This window comes from Nycticebus coucang, chromosome 23 (assembly GCF_027406575.1).
Source record: "Nycticebus coucang isolate mNycCou1 chromosome 23, mNycCou1.pri, whole genome shotgun sequence".
Classification (NCBI taxonomy): Eukaryota; Metazoa; Chordata; class Mammalia; order Primates; family Lorisidae; genus Nycticebus; species Nycticebus coucang.
In genome coordinates this window covers 32,746,572-32,766,865 of record NC_069802.1, presented here as the reverse complement: position 1 = coordinate 32,766,865, position 20,294 = coordinate 32,746,572, and the positions used below count along the sequence as shown (strand labels likewise).

Below are 20,294 nucleotides of genomic sequence, written 5' to 3'. Positions count from 1 at the left end.
CTAAGTGTTCTCCAAACATCTTTCCAAAAGGAATGTATTAATTTGCATTCCCACCAGCAGTATAGAAGTGTTCCCTTTTCTCCACATCCACACCAACATCTCTGGTCTTGGGATTTTGTGATAACTCTTTCATATTTTACATACCATGGGCCTATAGCCACATACACCTATTTCTGGAAATACTACACGGTATTTGGTTACAAAACAAATATCTCAAATTTTCAAGAAATGCTTTTAGTAGAAAGGCACTTATTTTCTAGAATGTATCAGGAACCTATTCATAATTACAGAAACAAACCAATATTTAAATATTCTTAAAACCTAGCCAGAGAGAAAAGTTTTATAGTCTAACTTTTAAAATAGAAACAATGTGATTTTAAATACTTTAAGTGAGCAGATTATGATAGTATTAGCAGACGGTAATGATTTTGGGTTAGTGATGCTCTGACCTCAACCTCTGGCTGGTCTATACTTCCACTAAAAGTATGGAACTAGGACTACTTACTATTCAAATAAAATACTTTTAGGAACATAATTTTTAGAAGCTTAAAATTATAATTCTAAGTTTACTTTTTTTTGAGACAGAGTCTCACTATGTCACCCTCAGTAGAGTGTTATAGCGTCACAGCTCACAGCAACCTCAAACTCTTGGGCTTAAGCGATTCTCTTGCTTCAGCCTCCCAAGTAGCTGGGACTACAGGCGCCCACCACAATGCCCGGCTATTTTTTGGTTGCATTTGTCATTGTGGTTTAAGCAGGCCCAGGCTGGGCTTGAACCCCCCAGCTTTGGTGTATGTGCCTGGCACCCTACTCACTCAGCTAGGGGCACCGAGCCTACAATTCTAACTTTAAAGTATTAAGATTTATTATCTTTGTTAACTACAGTAAACTTATTCTACAACTTTATAATATTAAGAAGTAAACACTGAATTGTGTTATCAAAATACATACATCTGCAGTGATGTCATTGAACTTGGTAATAAAGGCATGTTTTACAATATCCACAGCAGTTTCTGATGCAATTACCATACAGACATCTGGAAATAATACCCAGAGATGATCTATAAAGAATGAAAAAAAAGACAATTAAATTTCTTAATATGAACAGAATTCATTTCCCAAGCTACCAAAGAAACCTGAAAACTCTACACAGGAAAATTCTATTTTCAGTAAGTAATGCTACAAAACCACCATTCAATTAACTATAACCTGTGTCAAAACAGCAATACTGCATCAAGTTAATGGATACTCCATTCAAAAAATATTCAGCCATTATCTTCTACATGCCCAGCACTACTTTATGTGCAGGCCACTGTGGTGAGCACGGCCCTGCCTCTCGGAATCCTCCCTGTCCACGCGTCCACCTATCTATATACCCACATTCCCGGGGGAAGAGGCTAAGCAGGTTCCTTAGAAAATCCTAATTTAATTCCATAGCTGTCTCAACCTGACAGTGCAGATGCCCTGTTGTCAACTGAGTAATATTCTCCTTCCTTAATCACAGTAATTTAAAGACATTGACCCATCACTTATTTCGCTATCATTTAGATGTTAAATTTGCTCACATTTATGACATTTATTAAAATGTCAATTCAGTATGAAGTATCTGAGTAAAAAGCACCCACAGATAACCTCCTAAGACACCGAGGAAGAGTGTAAGTGTGAGAGAGAGCAAGAAAACGATGGTTAGAACTGCTGATGGCAGCCGGGGCTCTGCTGCGGACAGTGTGGGCAGCTTCTGTGAGTCTGGCGCATGTCAGGCTTTAGACACCAGGGACCTCTTCCAAGGAGGAAGCCTGCCGCTAACTGCAAGATGATCCTGGGCACATTTCTTTCGTGTTTTTTTTTGAATCTGCAACACTGGCAAAAGACGAGTCTCCATCTAAATTCAAGTTTCCTTATCTATAAAATAAGGACAATAAAAGTGTCTATATTTCATTATAACGAGAATTAAATGAGGTAACAGGGGCACAGCAACCTGCCCGGCACACAGAGGGTTAGTATTAGTTGTAAGTTAATAATGATGCTGGGAACTGAGGGCAAGCTGCATAAAGAGCATTTTGGTTTTTCATTTTCCTTCTCTTTTTTTAAATGAGGTAACTAAAAAAATAAAAAACTGAAAGAAGAGAGAGAACAATAAATTCATCAACAAAGCAGGTGCACCTTTCATCCTACTATCTGCCATAGGACTGATAAAAGAAACGTTCGACAATTCGCTCAAGTCACAGCATAACTGAAAGTATGACTTGAAACACCTGCGTGTTGGGAGGCTTAAGGAGCATCAGTCCCTTGGCTTAACAGCCCCGCTTTGAGGGAGCCAAACCCATGCGGCATTTGCCAGGGACAGCCACGTGTCCACCCTGCCTTTCATGGACACTCTGTTAGCTGACTTAGTTACAAATACACCACCATTCACCAGAAGAATTCAGATGTGTGCGAGGGGAGGCTTTCCTACACACATTTGCGCATCAAGCAGCCTTGGCTCCCTTCGCATTAGAACTCAAGCCACAGTCAGTCAGATATCATTTGATCTTATGGTTTCTGTAAGAAATATTTGAAAATATATTCCTAAAATCATATATATTATTTTATGTCTGTTTCTTATTTGCAACAGGTACTTGAAAATTAGTAATGAATTAAAATAAAGAAATAAGAAGTTACTGAATGCCTATTCATTGAGAGTAAATGAAATGTAAGACATGGTCTCGTCTGACGTGTGCTGTTGGGTGATTTCATCGTGTGGGAACATGACAGCGTGTGCTTACACTGTGGTACCCCCAGGTACCACACGGCACAGCCTACTACACACAGAGCTCGAGGGTATGGCCTCTTGCTCCGAGGCTAGCACATCACCACACTGAACACTGCAGGGCAGCTGGAACCCAATGGCAAATACCTGTGTATACAAATGTGCCTAAAGATAGAAGAGGTGACGTGTGTGTGACACGGTGTCAGAACAGCCACAGCCTGGGCGTAAGCGATCCTCATGCCTCAGCCTTCCAAGCAGTTGGGACTACAGGTGCCTGCCACAAGGCAGGGCTAATTTTAGAGACCAGGTCTTGCTCTGGCTCATGGTCTTGAACCTGTGAGCTCAGGCAATCCACCCTCCTCGGCCTTCCAGAGAGCTAGGATTACAGGTGTGAGCCACGGCACCCGGCTCTCCATTACAATCTTATAGGACCCCGTCTTATATACAGTCTGTCACTGAGCAAGAAACACTGCCAGTTTTTCCAATCCCTAAACACTTAATGGTTTTTGAAGTTGTCTGTAATACTCATTTTATGACATGTAAAAGAATAATTTTGGTTTAAGATTAAAAGTATTAAGATACTTTATCTGTTAAAAGTTAGTTACCTGGGTTCCAAGAAAACTGTTCCATGTTTCTTAGACATACTATCAGCAAAAGCACATAATTTGTGAATCGTTCCTTAATATCTGAAAAAAAAATTCAACAAATTTAATAAAAGCAAATGACTGAACTCCTGCTAGAGGCAAGTTTACACGGTTCATTTTTGAGCTGTTACTTTCTCATAGAGTCTTAGATACCAGGTAATCAAGAAATAAAATAAAAATCTGTCTGTCTGCAGTGAGCATGGCATGTCCACAGGGCAGCTGTAACAGTTACACTCACACCATCACTGCATGACACAGTCAGTTAATCCCCATCTTCCTTAACTTTTGACACTGCTGCCCACGGCAGCCAGTCTGCTGGGTGTGTGCTAACATCCCACTGCGGCTTTGCTCTGCACTCCCTTCATGATTTCTCCCGAGCAGTGCTGAGCACTTTTTTATGGGCTTACTATTTTCAGATTTTCCTTTGCAAATGTCTATTCAAGCCTTTTCCTGTTTTTAAATTGGACTGTATCTTCCTTTTTGATTGGTAGTCACAAATCCAGGGAGTAACAACGAAACACAAACCACGTGTCAGGCACGAGCATCTCAAATCTTTCTCAGTTGAGTCCCCTGCCCTTTCGTTTGCTTAATGCTTTTTGTAAGTTAAGTTTTAAATTCTGGACAAGTTCAATGTCTCTCCTTTTATGCTTTTTGTTTTTTGTGTGGTCTCTAAAATGTCTGCCTATATTGAAGTTGTAAACCCATTCTCCTGTATTTTGCTCTGGAAGTTGTATAATTTTGGCGCTGTTTAGGGCCATGAACCACTGTGTGTTGATTTTTGGGGGAGGCCAGGTTTTTTTTTTTTTTTTAAGCTTTATCCAAAAATTCCAGCATTACTTACTGGCATGTAATACATCTCACTGAATTTTGTCTTAGAAAATATAATTTTGGATAAAAGTGTTATTTGTGTAAGCATGCAATATTTCTAAAACAAGCCTCAGTTTTAATATCCAATATGGTGGACAGTGACAGACATAACCCATAAAACAAGAGCCTCTGACACCGTCACCGTTCTGCTGATGTAAACGGCACCCCAGACCCTGAAGGCTGAGGAGTGCCGCTCTAGCCGAGCTGTGTGCTCCTGTCTAACACCGGCCCCTGCGATGTAAACGGGGCCCCAGACCCTGAAGGCTGAGGAGTGCCGCTTAGCCGAGCTGTGTGCTCCTGTCTAACACCAGCCCCTGCGATGTAAACGGGGCCCCAGACCCTGAAGGCTGAGGAGTGCCGCTTAGCCGAGCTGTGTGCTCCTGTCTAACACCGGCCCCTGTGATGTAAACGGGGCCCCAGACCCCAAAGGCTGAGGAGTGCCGCTTAGCCGAGCTGTGTGCTCCTGTCTAACACTGGCCCCTGCGATGTAAACGGGGCCCCAGACCCTGAAGGCTGAGGAGTGCTGCTTAGCCGAGCTGTGTGCTCCTGTCTAACACCAGCCCCTGCGATGTAAACGGGGCCCCAGACCCTGAAGGCTGAGGAGTGCCGCTTAGCCGAGCTGTGTGCTCCTGTCTAACACCGGCCCCTGTGATGTAAACGGGGCCCCAGACCCCAAAGGCTGAGGAGTGCCGCTTAGCCGAGCTGTGTGCTCCTGTCTAACACCGGCCCCTGCGATGTAAACGGGGCCCCAGACCCTGAAGGCTGAGGAGTGCTGCTTAGCCGAGCTGTGTGCTCCTGTCTAACACCGGCCCCTGCCCACCCACCCAAACCCCACAGCCACCTCAGGGACATGAATTCCCACGTTAGGTCCCTTCAGTTGTACCCTCTCCCCTGTACATGCCTGGACACGTGCTAAGGCACTGCAGCTTTTCACAACTAGTGCAAACATCACTGTGGCAGCAAAGGTAACAGCAAGCCTTTTCCTATTCTGATGAAATAGTTCTGATTTGGACTCCCTGGAAGACCTCAGGAACACCCTTGAGATCCACCACCTATGTTGCTCTGATTTTCATAACTGTATCAGATGATGTCTTCAGGCATAATTTTGTGCTTTCATATTTTTTAGAATGAGAAAGGAGGTGGACAGGTATAACCTAAAAAGCTGAGAATTTAAGAGACAATCTGAGATTTATGGTCTTAATTCTGCTGTCGGTACATATGTGAGGGACCAGGGTACTCAAATTACTTTCTCTGTGTTTCGGTTTCCACGTCTATAAAATGGAATCGTATCACCTGCTTCAAAGGAAGTTGTGGATTAATTATTAGCTTCTCTAAGTATGGTATGTTGCTATACAAATGTTCTTAATTTTTCATTTTAAATATAGTGAAATTAGAATTAACCACAGATGAAAGGGAAAGCTGGTAAAGATGTTGACAGTGTAAGAGAAAGCACTGCTTAAGTCAAACAGTGGCCATAGGAAACGCGACATGAGGATTTCAAAGTGAGTTCAAAATAACACTGCACAGAGCTGCAAGGAGAATCTAATTGTACATACCACTGTTTGACATTTGAAAGAGGTTGTTCTTTTCAAACTTCTTGAAAACACTTCCTTTAATTTCAACAAACTGCAACCATAAACAGAAATATCATTTTTATCATTATAACCATTTTCAAACAGGACTCACTACATATAAAACTTCCTGGGGAATAAATAACATGCGGAACAAATAATTTTATCTGATCCAGAACATTGCTGCTAAAGTGCCCATATAACCTCAAAAATGTAAAATAAATCTCAACTTACATTATTAGACATCATGATGGTAAGCAGCGACTTGTTGTGTGAGTTAAAAGCTACGTTGAGAGTTGTTGCTTGAACCATTATAAGGATTGCATGCAAAACTAACAGTATGTCAAGGAAAAACCTTAAGTTTGTTTTCCTATTATTGTTAATAGATAATACTACTTTCAAATACTCCTGAAAAAATGCCTATGCTTTCCAAATCAAGTCTTACATAAGTGTTTTATTATCTCCATGGCTTCCCTATTAGCTATCGTTGACATAAGTTTGACAGGGTAAGATACATATAAACCCTATGAAACAAACAAAAGCGGAAATGAAACTCCATGCCTCTGTTTGTTTATACTGCATCCTTCACAACAGGACTGTTTTGTTCTTTCTGTATCTCTGGCACTTGGCACGGTGTTCGGGAAACAGACTTTCAAAAAAGCTTGCTAAATAAACGGAAGAGATTATGGTAAACTGTGAAAGAAGAGACTTCAAAATATACATTTGCAATTAAGATAATTTATGTATTAGGAAGAAACACAAGATAAAAGTGACTTTGGAAGTAGTTTTCTTCTCTGGTTTTTCAGGGGACATGGAATGTAAGACAGTAAGAAACATCTGATAATTAAGATTCTTCTTTCTTATACCATTTTGAAGATATTCTTAAGCTGCAGAATTATATTCATGTTACATACTGAATAATTAATTTATATCTAAGAATGATTCAACTGTTGTATTCCATTAAAACTGAAATAACCTTTTACCTTCATAAATATCTTCCCCTCTTCCCACTTAGTCCCTTAACTTCCCAAATACTAACCCAATTTCTTTCAAATGTCACTCTTATAGACAGCAAGAAAAAAACACGTCATATTCCTGTGAATGAGTCCCGACTCCACATGGCGCTTGGGAGTGGGTATGCATGTGTGTGCAAATAAACGCACGCACACACGCGCGTATATGTGGGTCCACATGCATATACACATTGTTTATACAGTAAAGTACTTACTCTCCAAAAGAGAAGCTTTACGCCAGGAACACACACCTTCCAACCATTTCACAATTTACTTCTATACAAATTCTATACATTTTAAGCCCGAGGATATGACAAAAAATTCATGGATTTAAAGATAACTTCATTATAAAATCTTTCCTTACAATCAGTTATACTGAGAATAGAATAGTTTTGTAGTGGCACAAAGGGTCACATATGCATGAGGTTGTCTAACTTATAATTAGTATTTCAACTCAAAAGAAAGCAGGTACCTCACATTAATCATTAGATACAGCCATATGTGTATCTTTAAATCTGTGAATCAGCTAACCAAACAAGCAAAGTAGAACACACACTGACCACTGAAACTTCCAGTAAGCCAGAAAGGATACAGACATAGAGAACAGCCATGAGAAAGTGAGGAATCACCCCAATGTGGGCTCTTTTTCTTTCTTTAGGCTCTGTTGCTGTCCAATAGAGAGCATCTAAAATATCTTGTCCAAATGATGAAAACAGCCGATCAGCTACCTAAAGAAAGAAATTATTGGAAAGGTGTTTCTTAATAATTGCATTTAAATATATTACTAAAATTCAGATGCAACTCAAATACTAAAGATTTGATTTTCTTTTTTTTGAGACAAAGCCTAACTTTGTCACCCTGGGTAGAGTGCTATGGCATCACAGCTCACAGCAACCTCAAACTCTCGGGCTCAAGTGATTCTCCTGCCTCAGTCTCCCAAGTAGCTGGGATTACAGGTGCCCACCACAATGCCGGGCTATTTTTAGAGATGGTGTCTTACTCTTGTTTGGGCTGACCTTGAACCTATGAGCTCAGGCAATCCATCTACCTCGGCCTCCCAAAATACTAGGATTACAGGAGTGAGGATTTGATGATGATGATGATGATTTTGTTCAGCAGGCTGCAGCCAGGCTCGAACCCACCAGCTCCGGACCATGTGGGCCAGTGCCCTAACCACTGAGTTACAGGCATCCAGCCTGGTTTTAGGACTTTAAAATTAAATTCCTTACGGACAAACATGACGGCTGTCCAGGAAGTACCCAGCCTCGTACCATTAGCTACATACAGCAGTAACGATGGCTGGACACTTTGCGGATAGCCCTTGTATATCACTTGACTCGCTCTACCTGACATTTGTAAATAACAGTAGCTGTATTTTGAGGCTTATGACATGGAATATAATGCGCTTATCTGCTCTCTAAAGACATTTTTAAGTGTTGATCTCTTGGAATATAGTATAACAAACAAAAAGAGGCAGATAAAAAGGAGAAAAGGAGGCCATCGTATCATTTTGATTCAGCTGGAATGCTACATCCTGAGAGAGCCTTTTCCAGACCACCTGTGGCTCCTACCATCTCTACTATGTTACCCTGCTCTTTCCCACCACAGTATCATTTCCCGTGTCATCGTATCAGCCGTCTCTCACCTGAGCAACATAAAGTCCATGAGAACAGCTTGCTCAATTGTGGATCTTCAGGGTCTAAGACTGTGCTTGGCATCCACCGGGAAGTGCTGATTAAGTATTTGCTGAATGAATACTAGCTGCCATGCAGGGGAATGCTCGCTGCAGGCCCCACGCTGTGCTAAAGCCCTGCCCTGTGTGTGTACTTCATCTGCACTGGAAGACGTGCAGTTTCGTGCGGGGCAAGTGGGGCCCTCACCTCGAGCATGTTGTAGATGATGTAGAGCTTGATGACGGACTGACCCCTGATCAGGTGGTACATCATGGAGTAGTCGACGTAGTGCATCATAAAGTAGCAGATCACCAAGATGACGCCCTTCAGAATGTCGCACACCTGGGCAGGTTGCAGCAAACGCCTGTCCCTGAAACATGCAAGAAGCAAAGCAATTAGGAGTTTTATGTGGGTGGGAGTACAACTTAGTATAGCCTCTATGGAAACAGTGTGGAAATTCTCAAAGAATAGCAGGTCTACCACATGATCCAGCAATCCCACTGCTGGGGGTCTACCCAAAAGAAAAGAAAGCATTATATCAGAAAGACACTTGTGATTTTATGTTTTTCACAGCACAATTCACAATTGCAAAGACATGGGATCAACCAAGTGCCCAGCAACTAAGGTATAAAGAAAATGAGTCCACATACACCATGGACAATTAGCCATAAAAAGGGATGAAATAATGTCTTTTGCAATAACCTGAAGGGGAACTGGAGGCCATTACCCTAAGTGAAGTAATGCCGGAATAGAAAACCAAATAACACGGACACTCACTTCTAAGCTATCGGTATGAAGAGACACAGTGGTACTGGAGACTCAGGGAGGGGAGGGTAAGTAGGGAGTCAGGAAGAAAATCTATCACATGAAACACACACTAAACACACAGACATCACCACATGTAATTCATCCATATAAATCCCAAATGCTCTTACATCCCTAAATCTATCAAAAGATAAATTAAAAAAATGTTTTACTTTCTATATTGTCAAAAAAATAATCTTTACTAGACATACACTGACATACAGAGGTAAAAAGGAGAATTAGGTTGGTCTTTTAAAAACTTCAAGAAAACTTAAATTAAATGACTGTTCAACAGTGTGGAATTTTCTAAGAATACAAAGCTACCAAATGAGAATTACTGTTAGAAGTTGGTGATCTTAGCAAGTGGACTTTAACTCGATCACGAAGCCTGTAGCCTGATGGACTCCCCTTTCCACACGACGTTATATTCTACACAGGCTGCTCTGCACCTTCAACTTTTTATTTCATAGCGTAACATTCTCTATCAGTTCATCAGGAACTCATATCTTTATGGCAGCACAGTGTTCCACTAGGTGGATGAACCATATTTATTTAAAATACCACAGTTGGATTTCCAGCTTCTTGTGATTATTAAAATAAGACATGATGCAATGTACATGTCATGTCTCATACAAGAAAATGTATCTGTAGGATATTCCTAAAATTGGAATTTCAAGGTTACATTCACTTGACATTCTGACAGAAACCGCTAAACTGCCCTCTGTGGGGTGTGTGACAATTACAGCCCTCACCAGCAATGTCACCGGCAAGCCTGTGGCCTCCTGCATTCAATACACTGATCAACTAGTGAAAAATGGTACATAGTATAGTTTCAATGTCAAAAATCTATTGTTAGGAAACTGAACATCTGTGTCATATAAAGAGGGTGTCAAAAAATGTATACACATTTTTAGAAAAAAATTGTATTAAAACTGTTATATTCAAGTCACATTTGACTTCTGCAATTTTAAGAGATACAAGATGCAATATACATAGTAACACACGTTACCAGTACACACTGAGTACTACAATTCTAATACTTTTTTTCCTTTCTTAAACTGTATATACTTTTTTGGCCTCCTTTGTATTTACCAGCTATTTGTATTTTTGTGTGACTTTTCTCTTCCTATCTTTTTTTGTACTGGTTTACAGGATAGCATTTATATTACAGAATTAATCCTCTATGATTTGAGTTGAAGTATTTTTTTTCACAATATAAGCAGAAAAACCATCCTTTACTTCTGAGGTCAGAGTACAAAGAGCTAAATTTAAATTATGAAAGGACATGTCTTAACAAAACAAGGGAAAAATACATTGAAAGAGAAGTTTAGGATTTCTTTTACTGGATTTAAAACTCTGTGACAAGCCCAAGAAAGCAGCTTTTCCTCTACCTAACGCAGGCTGATTTCTCAAGACACAAAATGCTCAGTCTCCTGTGTGGCCAGCTTTTATGCAAAATGCAATCAATAAAATGGCCCAAGTATTAGGGTGGCGCCTATAGCTCAAAGGAATAGGGCGTCAGCCCCATATCTGGAGGTGGCGGGCTCAAACCCAGCCCCGGCCAAAAACTGCAAAAAAAATAATGGCCAACTATTTTCCTCAAGAGCTGCAGAATCTCTTCCTTTCTACCATCTGTGACAATACTCTGATCACAATGCAGAGAGTGAGCATTGGCGTTCTAACTGGCCACTGGCCTCAGGTTGGGGCATTCCTTGGCTACCTGCTCTCTGGAGCTCTTTTCTAAGCTTTCTCTACTTTAACCTCAGGAGCTCTTTTCTTCCAAAGATCCCTGCAGAGTTTAACAAGGACTCTTGTCAGCCTCCAAACTGTAGCTGAAACGCTGCTTTACAAGATCGTGAGATGGAATTCCAGTGCTCTGTGCTGTCACAGAGCCACACCCTTGCTGTCTACAAGGTCCATGGACTGCTCATTGTTTTCAGTTGGGTATGAATGTCGTTGATCTGTTTACAGACAGAGTATGAGCGATGCAGAAGTCCTGAAGAGGGGCAACTTCCGTAAAGACTGTGCCCAGGAAGGGCTAACGGTGGCTGGAATACACTGGGTTGAGCCAAGGAGCCTACAAGGAAGATGGGTGGGAATGTGTGTAAGTCATGCCATGTGGGGCAGGTACGAAAACCCAAGTGAAATTATCCATGACGGTGGAACTCAGGACAAAGCTGATCAGCACCTCTCATTATTCCTGTCACCCGGGCTTCCTTTTCTCCAGCTGTGCTTCTCTTCCTCCCAGGTAGACTCTGGCCTTTTTCTCCTTGTGGAACCCAGAGTGATCTCCATCTTCCACCTCCCAAATCCCAGACCAGAGTACAGATTCCTGACAAGGGCCACCTGACTATCAAGGTAACTTCCTGTCTCCATCATCACAAAACCAAAAATGGAGCAGCTGTGACATGTGTGGAGAGTTGGATCTTGACCGTTTAAACACACGTCTAATCTAAACACTGAGAAGCGGCGGGGTTGTGAACACTCTTGAGCTCTGAGCCCGGGTGTGCTGCCTCCACCTGGACGGCAGGGACAGACGGCCTGGCCTCAGCTCAGAGCTTGTACCACCCGCCCCGGAAGTGTGGGCACAGCTCAGCTCATACTGAAAATCACACATCACCAGTCACCAGGAGCCTTTGTATTTAAGAACTATAGGTCATGTTTTATGAATGAAAGAAAATGCAGGAACTAAAAGTAGGGGAGTTATTAATTAATTTGCCCTAAGTATCAAAATGAGTGATAATTAATTAAAGTAGAAAATCATACTTAGAGCTTTCAATACTAGATGGTCTCTACTTAAGTGATATCAGCCGAAGCGCTTTTACTTAAGAGACAAAAGGCTTTTGGGGTACACATTTAACGTGTCTCCTTATAAGTGTATTTACAACAAACAAGTAATGTGTTACTGTACCAATGAAGGCATGTTATATTTAATACAAGTCATTGTTAGACATTAGATCTACCCAACATCAAAAATACATATCCCAAAATAATATATCACCCTTCTGAACCAAGAAGTTAAAATTCAAAAGTTCAGAATAAACTATTTTAGTTTTGTCTTACCTAGGATTAGACCAGGTTATACGAATAAGAAAAGTTGTGGAAATACCGTAAGCAACAATTCAGTCCCACGGCAGCAGGCACTGTTCCGGGCACTCTGCACGTATTCTCACTAGTACTCACAATGGCCCAGAGTGGAAGGCTCTGTTTCCACACCAATTTCACAGAGGAGCCACGAACGTGCCTGTGCCAGGCAGCTGACTGTTACCATGGGACAGCGAAGGGATCAGTACCGCAGCCGTCTGGTTCTAGAAAGCAGACTCTTCACAGCCAACTATATTCTAGACTTTTAAAAAATGAACTACTATTGCTTCTTTGCCTGTTGGCTAAGATTGAGTGTAAAAAAAGAACTTATAAATGTACAGGAATCAAGAACTCAGAACCTTTTATCTTTCAATAAAGTTTAAAACAGGAAAAACTATTGCGGTACTATGATCTCAATTGGAAAAATTATTAGACTGAAAAACAAATATCCATCATTTTGTTATTTCTAAAAATGTATGCAGAAAAAACAGGATTATAACTGGTCTGTAAGGAAGTTTTGAGACAGACTGTGTTATGGTCCATTATTTTACTTCCAAGAAACACAGTCAACAGTGTCCTTCCTTTCTTTTTTTTTTGTTTAATAGCCCGGGCCAGGTTCGAACCTGCCAGCTCTGGTGCACGGGGCTGGGGCCCTAACCAATGAGCTAGGACACCCAGCCGACAGCATCCTTTCTGATTCACCTGTCCAAGTTTCCACCTGCTCAGCCTGTCGGTGTTGCTGAGAGGGCGTCACTGTTTGCATCTGTGGCCCTCAGGTCATGTCAGCTATGCAGCTGGCAGAGGGCACTGCCATGTGAGGGTCTTCTGTGATTCCCAGGTGGATTAGACAAGTCTCTAAGCCTTGAACATGTGCAATGGGCTTTTGGGGATCTAATTCCTTTCTGCATGACAATTTTTTGGTGGTTTTAAGAATTTAGAAGAGGCTGAACTTCACTGAAAGACGAGGAGAGGGGTGGGCATCCAGCAACCATAGTGACTGAGGAAAATGCTGCTGTGGAAAAAATGGCCCATGAGAACAATCAAGTGACATTTAAGGACACTGAAGCAGCACTACAGATGGGATCACCAGCAGTGTCCCAAACCCTGCAGGGTATCTTCGAGTCAGTAAAGTCTCACTCTGATGGTGCCTCACGCTTTGGCAGATGAGCAGCAGCGCGCCCCTGCTGAACAGTGCGAAGAGACGCGGCCAGATTCTACAGACGTAAGCCTAGATGCGCTTCTGACATTGTTACTGTGGCGAAAGCTGGACTTACCAGTATGACCCAGACAATAAGCGTCAATTCATAGTGTGGACTTTTGTCCCAGTGAAAATCTACCAACAAAGGTGAAGTGGCCCCAAAGTGCTAGAAAGAACATGGTGGTAACTTTCTTCTCCAAAAGTGGTCACGTCACACCTGTTCCTCCCACAGAACAAAGGACCATCAAGCTCAGTGGTACACAGCAGTACGCTCACTAAAAGGTTTCAGGAAGCTTCAACAACAGCAGCCAAGGACAGCACTTGCACCATGACAATGAATTTGCCCACACAGACAGTAGCACCGCTCAGTTCCTGGAGTCCACAGAGATTACACTTATGACTCCTCCACTCCACAGTCCTGCCCTGGCCCCGTGATTTTTTTCCTACTCCTTACAGTAAAAAATTACATGTGTAGAAGAAGGTTCTCCAGCCCTGAACTTCACCCTGAAAGCCAGTTGAGGGTTGGTGAGCAAGACCCTGGATAATCTGGTTGACAGGCTTCTCAGACCGTCTCCTACACGCTGTTGTTTTAACCAGGAAGACTTATTTGTGAGATTCGATCTTAGTGACAATGATACATTGCAGATGTCTTTTAGTTTGCCACCCAAGGAAAAGTTTTTTATTTTGGCAACTTTTTTTCATTAACAAGGACAATTACATAAAAAGTTTCTTAGTCGGTAAGGCGCCGGCCCCATTTACCGAGGGTGGCGGGTTCAAGCCCGGACCCAGCTGAATTGCAACCAAAAAAAAAAAAAAAAAATAGCCGGGAGTTGTGGCGGGCACCTGTAGTCCCAGCTACTCGGGAGGCTGAGGCAAGAGAATCGCTTAAGCCCAAGAGTTGGAGGTTGCTGTGAGATGTGTGAGGCCACGGCACTCTACCGAGGGCCATAAAGTGAGACTCTGTCTCTACAAAAAAAAAAAAAAAAAAAAAGTTTCTTGTATCTTAAAAGTGGTGCTACTTATATTCTTTATTTGAATAATATTCCTTAATTTTTAAACTACATCATCCCTGCAGCAACCAATTCTGATGTTGGTGATGCAAGATTTTCACCAGAGCCACAAAAGGCAGTGCATCCGATGGAATGTGAGAGGCACTGTGGGAGTTTTCAGATTCACAAAAACTAAGAAATGTTCCTCTCCCAAATAGGCCTTAAAAATGAAGAAAACAAAAGGAAAAAAAAATAAGAAACCTAAAATAATTTTGATTGCTATAGTTTCTCAAAATAATTGCCTTGACATTCTATGCACTTTTGCATTCTTGAAAACACTCTTTCCACTTATTTTCTTCAAGTATGAATAGCTATTAAGCCTAAACCAACATGTACAATTAAAGAACCATTTTATTGAGTGATTTTCATATTAGGTGAAATCATAGTCAAAGCCTTCATAAACAAACGCAAACAAAGCTTTAAGACCACGTAAAGAAAGAATAGGGAAATACTTCCATCCAGACGGTTATGTCCGCCTCTGCTGTTTACTTTGGTATTTAATTAATATTCATTTGTACTGATGTCAATTTGGTCAAGAGTATAGAAGGAAAAATCAGGGTTTACTCACCACAAGGAGTCCCTGTGCCACCACATTCCATCCTATAAAGGAAGTGAAAGTGCTGCTCCCTTGGGTCTGATTTACGAGAGAGAAAGAGAGAGAGAAGGTTGTACTGTTGCTACGCTACTCAGAGCGCCACGGCGAGGAAACGGGCAACACCAGCTGACAGGAGAACTTTCCACCATAAGGAGCTCCTGACCAGTAAGCCGCATAGACCCACCCTGATAAGAAGGGGTAACAGGCACATCTGCTTCCCCACGTCACCGAGGGCTCTCCCTACGGGTGGCACTTATCACTTAGGCCAAAATCAAGGCTTACTTTTGCCTAAAAAGAGAAAAATCTATTTATAAGATATATGTGAAGTGAACTTGGGGTAGAATTATCTTGAAAGAAGGCACACAGAGGAAACCCAACAGGCTCGGAAACTCTCATGCACTTGAAATTCATAACTCTCCTGCAAGTTAAGAGCTTGCTGACGGGATAAACTCAAAAGAAAAAGACATTGTTGCCTCTTCAAAACAAGCAAAAGTCTACAAAGCCTCAAATAAGAATTATTCCTAAAACTGAAGTGAGTGATCAGAAAATTTGCTTACATATACTTTATTTTCTCTAATAGTAAAAGAAAAACACTATAGCATTTATTACTAAATAAAACCTCCTCAACTAACTCATCATTGTCTAAAATGCTTCAGTAAAGTTTTTCAATAATAACTCAGTTCTGAGAACTGAGAATTCTAAAATGCAAAATGATATCACAAATTTTAGGAGAAAACAGAATTCACAAAGATGCCAAATAAGTTAAAAAGAATTATAGAACTGGCTGTTTTTTATTTATATCACAAGTAAATTTGGAAAAACGTTATTTGATACCTCTTTAACATAACAGATCAATCTACTTTTCTGAAAAATGAAATCCTATCATTCTTCTAAGAACTAGATACCTCATAAAATGAATCAAATTTAATTGTTTTCTATGTCATCAAGCATTAAAAAGATTATTCTAAACCAAGAAGTTTCTTGAATGTTTTTCTAAAATGACATTATACTATGTGGGAAAGAGGGAAGAAAGACTTATTTTATAAATGAATCTGCTTTTAAGGAATTCAGATGATTTTTGAAGTCTATGATAAAACATTTGGGGGAGGAGGCAAAGATTTTTCAAGGTTGTTAATTCACTGAGATCACTGAGAACAGATGTAAACTTTTTAGGGAAGCAGTGTATTCTACAAACAACATAGAAACTAGGACCTCGAGATAGCTGCCCTGCCCACATCTCAAAAGGAACACTACTTAAGTAAGAGGGTTGAAAGCTGGCCAGACGTCCTGCTGGTTGAGCAATCCCGATGAGAGCTGGGTTTTCTTAAGGCGCTGTAGACACATCCTTATCCTCTGCCTTAATGAAAGTAGAAAGTCTTTATTTTCTTAGTTGTCAATACCGGTAAAAACCACAGCCAGTCTGAAGGAGATCTAGAAACGGGTCCAAAGAATAAATTATGAGTCAGAAAACCTGGAGGTTTATCTGCTTTCAAAGGCCCCTCACAAATGCCAGACTAGACAGAACTTTGCAAGAGGAGGAGAGAACCAACAGCTACTGTTCTGCGTCGGCACTGTGATTAATCTGACAGCAGACTTGGCTGCCCCTTTCTTGAAAATACTTTCAAAGAACAAAGAGGCTAGGAAGATGGCTAATTTTTTTATGGAAGGAAGAAATGAAATACAAGAGAATGAGAAAGAAAATATTAGTCAGAAAAAAAGAATACAATCAAATCACTTCTTTGCTGGTCTCTTTAATTTCTTCTTTTCTCTTTGAAAAAAATAAAGTCAGACCGAAGGAAAGAGCACTTTTTTGTGGCTGAAAAAAGATGGACATGGTAACACTACACGCAGGACAAATCAAATACTCTTTAACAGAAATAGGGTAGGGGGCAGGAAAGCTGCGTACGTATAAGAAGACAGAATTTGGCTAATTCTAAATAATCACTTTGTACACATAAAAAGTTATTTTTATATTCTTAAAATATTTGAAGAGCCTTACAGTTAATATTAACAATAGCTTTGTTTAATGTAACTTTTCACACTGTCAAATATTTCAAGTTTTATCCCTTTTTTTTGTTTTAAGAGACTCTAGCCGGAGTACAGCTGTACGGTCACAGCTCACTGCAAACGCAAACTGCTGGGCTCAAGCAATCCTCCCACCTCAGCGCGCACGGCAGCAGGCACCGAAGGCTCATGCCCTAGCTCTTGCCTCAGACTCCCGGACTGGGAGGACCACCATACTTGGCCAACTTTTGTGCTTTTAAAATAATGATCAAAGAGGCTTTTTTTCCTCCTAAATTGCTCACAGAGACTAAAAATTGCACCGCACAAACTAGTCAATTCTGATGGAGCGTGCTCAAGGCACTAAATGACTAGGCACCACTGTCACATTCTGTGTGATCTGGCCGACCCTTACCAACAGCTTTCAAAATTACCAAAATTCTGTTATGTAATTGTAATTGTAAATATTTGTCATATCATGTAAATATTTATTACTGACAGCAAGAAATGTAATTAACTGTAATTTTTCAGTTAATCTAAACTGCAGAAATAACCACCTTCAGGGGAAACCTCGTGATGATCTTAAATGCAGTGAGTGTGTGACAGGCTGCCCTCTAGTGTCACTTCAGCTGTGAAATTTTAGAAAGAGAAAACACTTCATTTCAAATGTTTCTCAAATTTAGAACGAAAAGTATTTCAAATTAATATAAAAAGTACCCATTTACATTAAGTGCTAAAAATATCTTAAAATAATCTAAAAGAGATTGGATCTAGAGACAATCAACCACTTACAAAAGTGAACGGGAGTAGAAGTTTTACGATTTTCTTTTTTTTTTTTTTCTTTTTTGGCCGGGGCTGGGCTTGAACCCGCCACCTCCGGCACATGGGACTGGCGCCCTACTCCTTGAGCCACAGGAGCCACCCAAGTTTTATGATTTTCTAATTCACTGCAACACCTCCGTTAGTTTTCAGAACAACGGAAGACTTTTTATATGCTACTTAGTGCCCTAACTCCCAAAGCGACAGGGGACATACAGAAATTAACCTGAGTGCAACACAGCTTTAGATGCCTATACAACAAGATGCATCTTCAAATAAGTGCCCAAAAGAGAGACCCTTGGAAGCACTGGCCAGTCACCACGGCCACTGTGTGCATCACACGTGTGTCAACCACACCCCAAGGAGGAACCACATAGAAGGAACACAGCCTTTAGGTCATGTTTCAACAATGACTGAAATTGTTATCCTTTCACCAATTCGTCTCATCCTGCCAACAGCTGACATGTCTCTGGAAGCCATTCACACAAAGATGGCTAGAACATGAAACTGCCTTACAAGGTTGATCAAAGAATAACTAAAAAGTACTCTAGCTCATAACATACATGGGAAAATTCCTATGTGATATTAGTTATTTAATGTCATGTTGTTTTACCTGACTTCATCTAACTTCTGAATGCCCATTCTCTTTATGTACTCACATATAAAAATTTGTATTTAGCAATGTTTCATTAGATTTTATTTTGGTTGTCTGAAAAAGTAATAAAAAGAAAATAGTACACTGAGGCTAGGCTAACACTAAACCATCATCCTACAAAGGTTTTTAAAAAGGTTTGGTAATAAGGTGTTCTAAAACATTCTCCTAAAGGTATAAAAGACATTCTGGAAATAATCTTAAAGTGGATGATTAAATTCCTAAAAACATCTTCCCATCTGATTAACCGGTGATTAACAAAATATGTAACACAATTCATTCTGATCCTGGAAGGCAAGTAAGGTTATAGAATATAAAATATCACACATAACAACACCATGAGCTGAATTTTTATAACTGTTTTACTCCACGTAATCTTTCAAAGAACCATTTTTACTATTTTCCCAATATGATCATTGCAGCCAATCAATTATCCCAATTTATACCAGAAGGATTTCCTTTTATCAAAACTGATTAAGGGTCACTTTTAAAGGGACTATATGTGCTATTAAACATTAAGTAAGTGCTCCTTTACTACTTAAAGAGAGAATCTTCCATGAGTTAAGTCTTTAAAAGAAAAACAACATAAAATTCTTCATATTGACCAAAAAATTCTGACTCAATTCCCATGATTAAATTATTTATGGATTATATACAGTGGAATACTGACTACAGTTAAAAGAAGTTTCACAAATTATTATCCATTTGAGCATTTTAACACTTTTGCAGAATGAAACTTAGGTAGAAAAGTGATTCATGTTAGTAACTTGGATACCTGTGCTAAGAACTAAATCAGAATATTATAAAGAGTGACAAGATAGTGTGGAGACACACTGATATAACTACTTAAAGGAAAAAAACTATAAAATCCAAACTCCTTCAAACCTCGAGACCAATAAAGCGTTAACCTTTGTGTAAGTTTAATGTTTTCACCTTGGTATTCCTGGTTTTAGTGAAGGAGGAAGGGAAGGAAACTGACACCTGTCTTGGTCTACTAGGAAGCAGGCACAGGGATGGGAGTTCTTTCTACTCGTCCCGAACTTTGTGGTAAAAGATGCTGAGCTCTCAATGCTCCCTTTTCACTGATGGGCAAACACACTTAGAGGCATTAGGCAGCTGCCCACAGCTCCCCAGCTAGGTGATGTTGGGTTGGGCTATCTGATTCTTCCCACTGGGACTAGGGTCTTCAAGAGTTTTTTCATGATTATGAATAAGGAGTCTTATCTATAATCGGTACCTAGGGCTCCATGGGCCACTATATCAGTGATCCTCATGTGGGGAGAGCTGTGACACCACCCACCTCCCACCTGCAGTCTAGGATCAGGTCTCCTTTTACACATGATGCCTAGGAGGCCCAGGGACTCTGAGAAAACAAAGGGACAGGAGAATTACAAGGTAGAAAGCAGGCCTATGACTCTCAGTCCCCAGCCCTTCCTACTCTGCTAGACGGCCTCCTGCATTAACACCATCTTACTAGCTAAAGCCAGTCTTGGTTCAAAACTGGAAAATAAATGTGCATATAAAAAGTATAATGTTATACGTTATACAAACATTAAAAGATAAACAATTAGCTTA

At 40.6% G+C, this 20,294-nt stretch overlaps 1 protein-coding gene across 1 annotated transcript in view; it reads right to left on the bottom strand.

Moving 5' to 3' along the window:
- TAPT1 (transmembrane anterior posterior transformation 1) overlaps positions 1–20,294 on the bottom strand; it is a 57,950-nt gene that overhangs the window by 13,271 nt on the left and 24,385 nt on the right. The window contains exons 4-9 of the mRNA XM_053577742.1: positions 8,725–8,887; positions 7,437–7,572; positions 6,066–6,163; positions 5,817–5,886; positions 3,355–3,435; positions 952–1,061 (exon numbers count right to left, since the gene is read on the bottom strand). Of these exons, the coding sequence (XP_053433717.1) occupies positions 952–1,061; positions 3,355–3,435; positions 5,817–5,886; positions 6,066–6,163; positions 7,437–7,572; positions 8,725–8,887 (658 nt within the window). The remainder of the gene's footprint in view (positions 1–951; positions 1,062–3,354; positions 3,436–5,816; positions 5,887–6,065; positions 6,164–7,436; positions 7,573–8,724; positions 8,888–20,294) is intronic.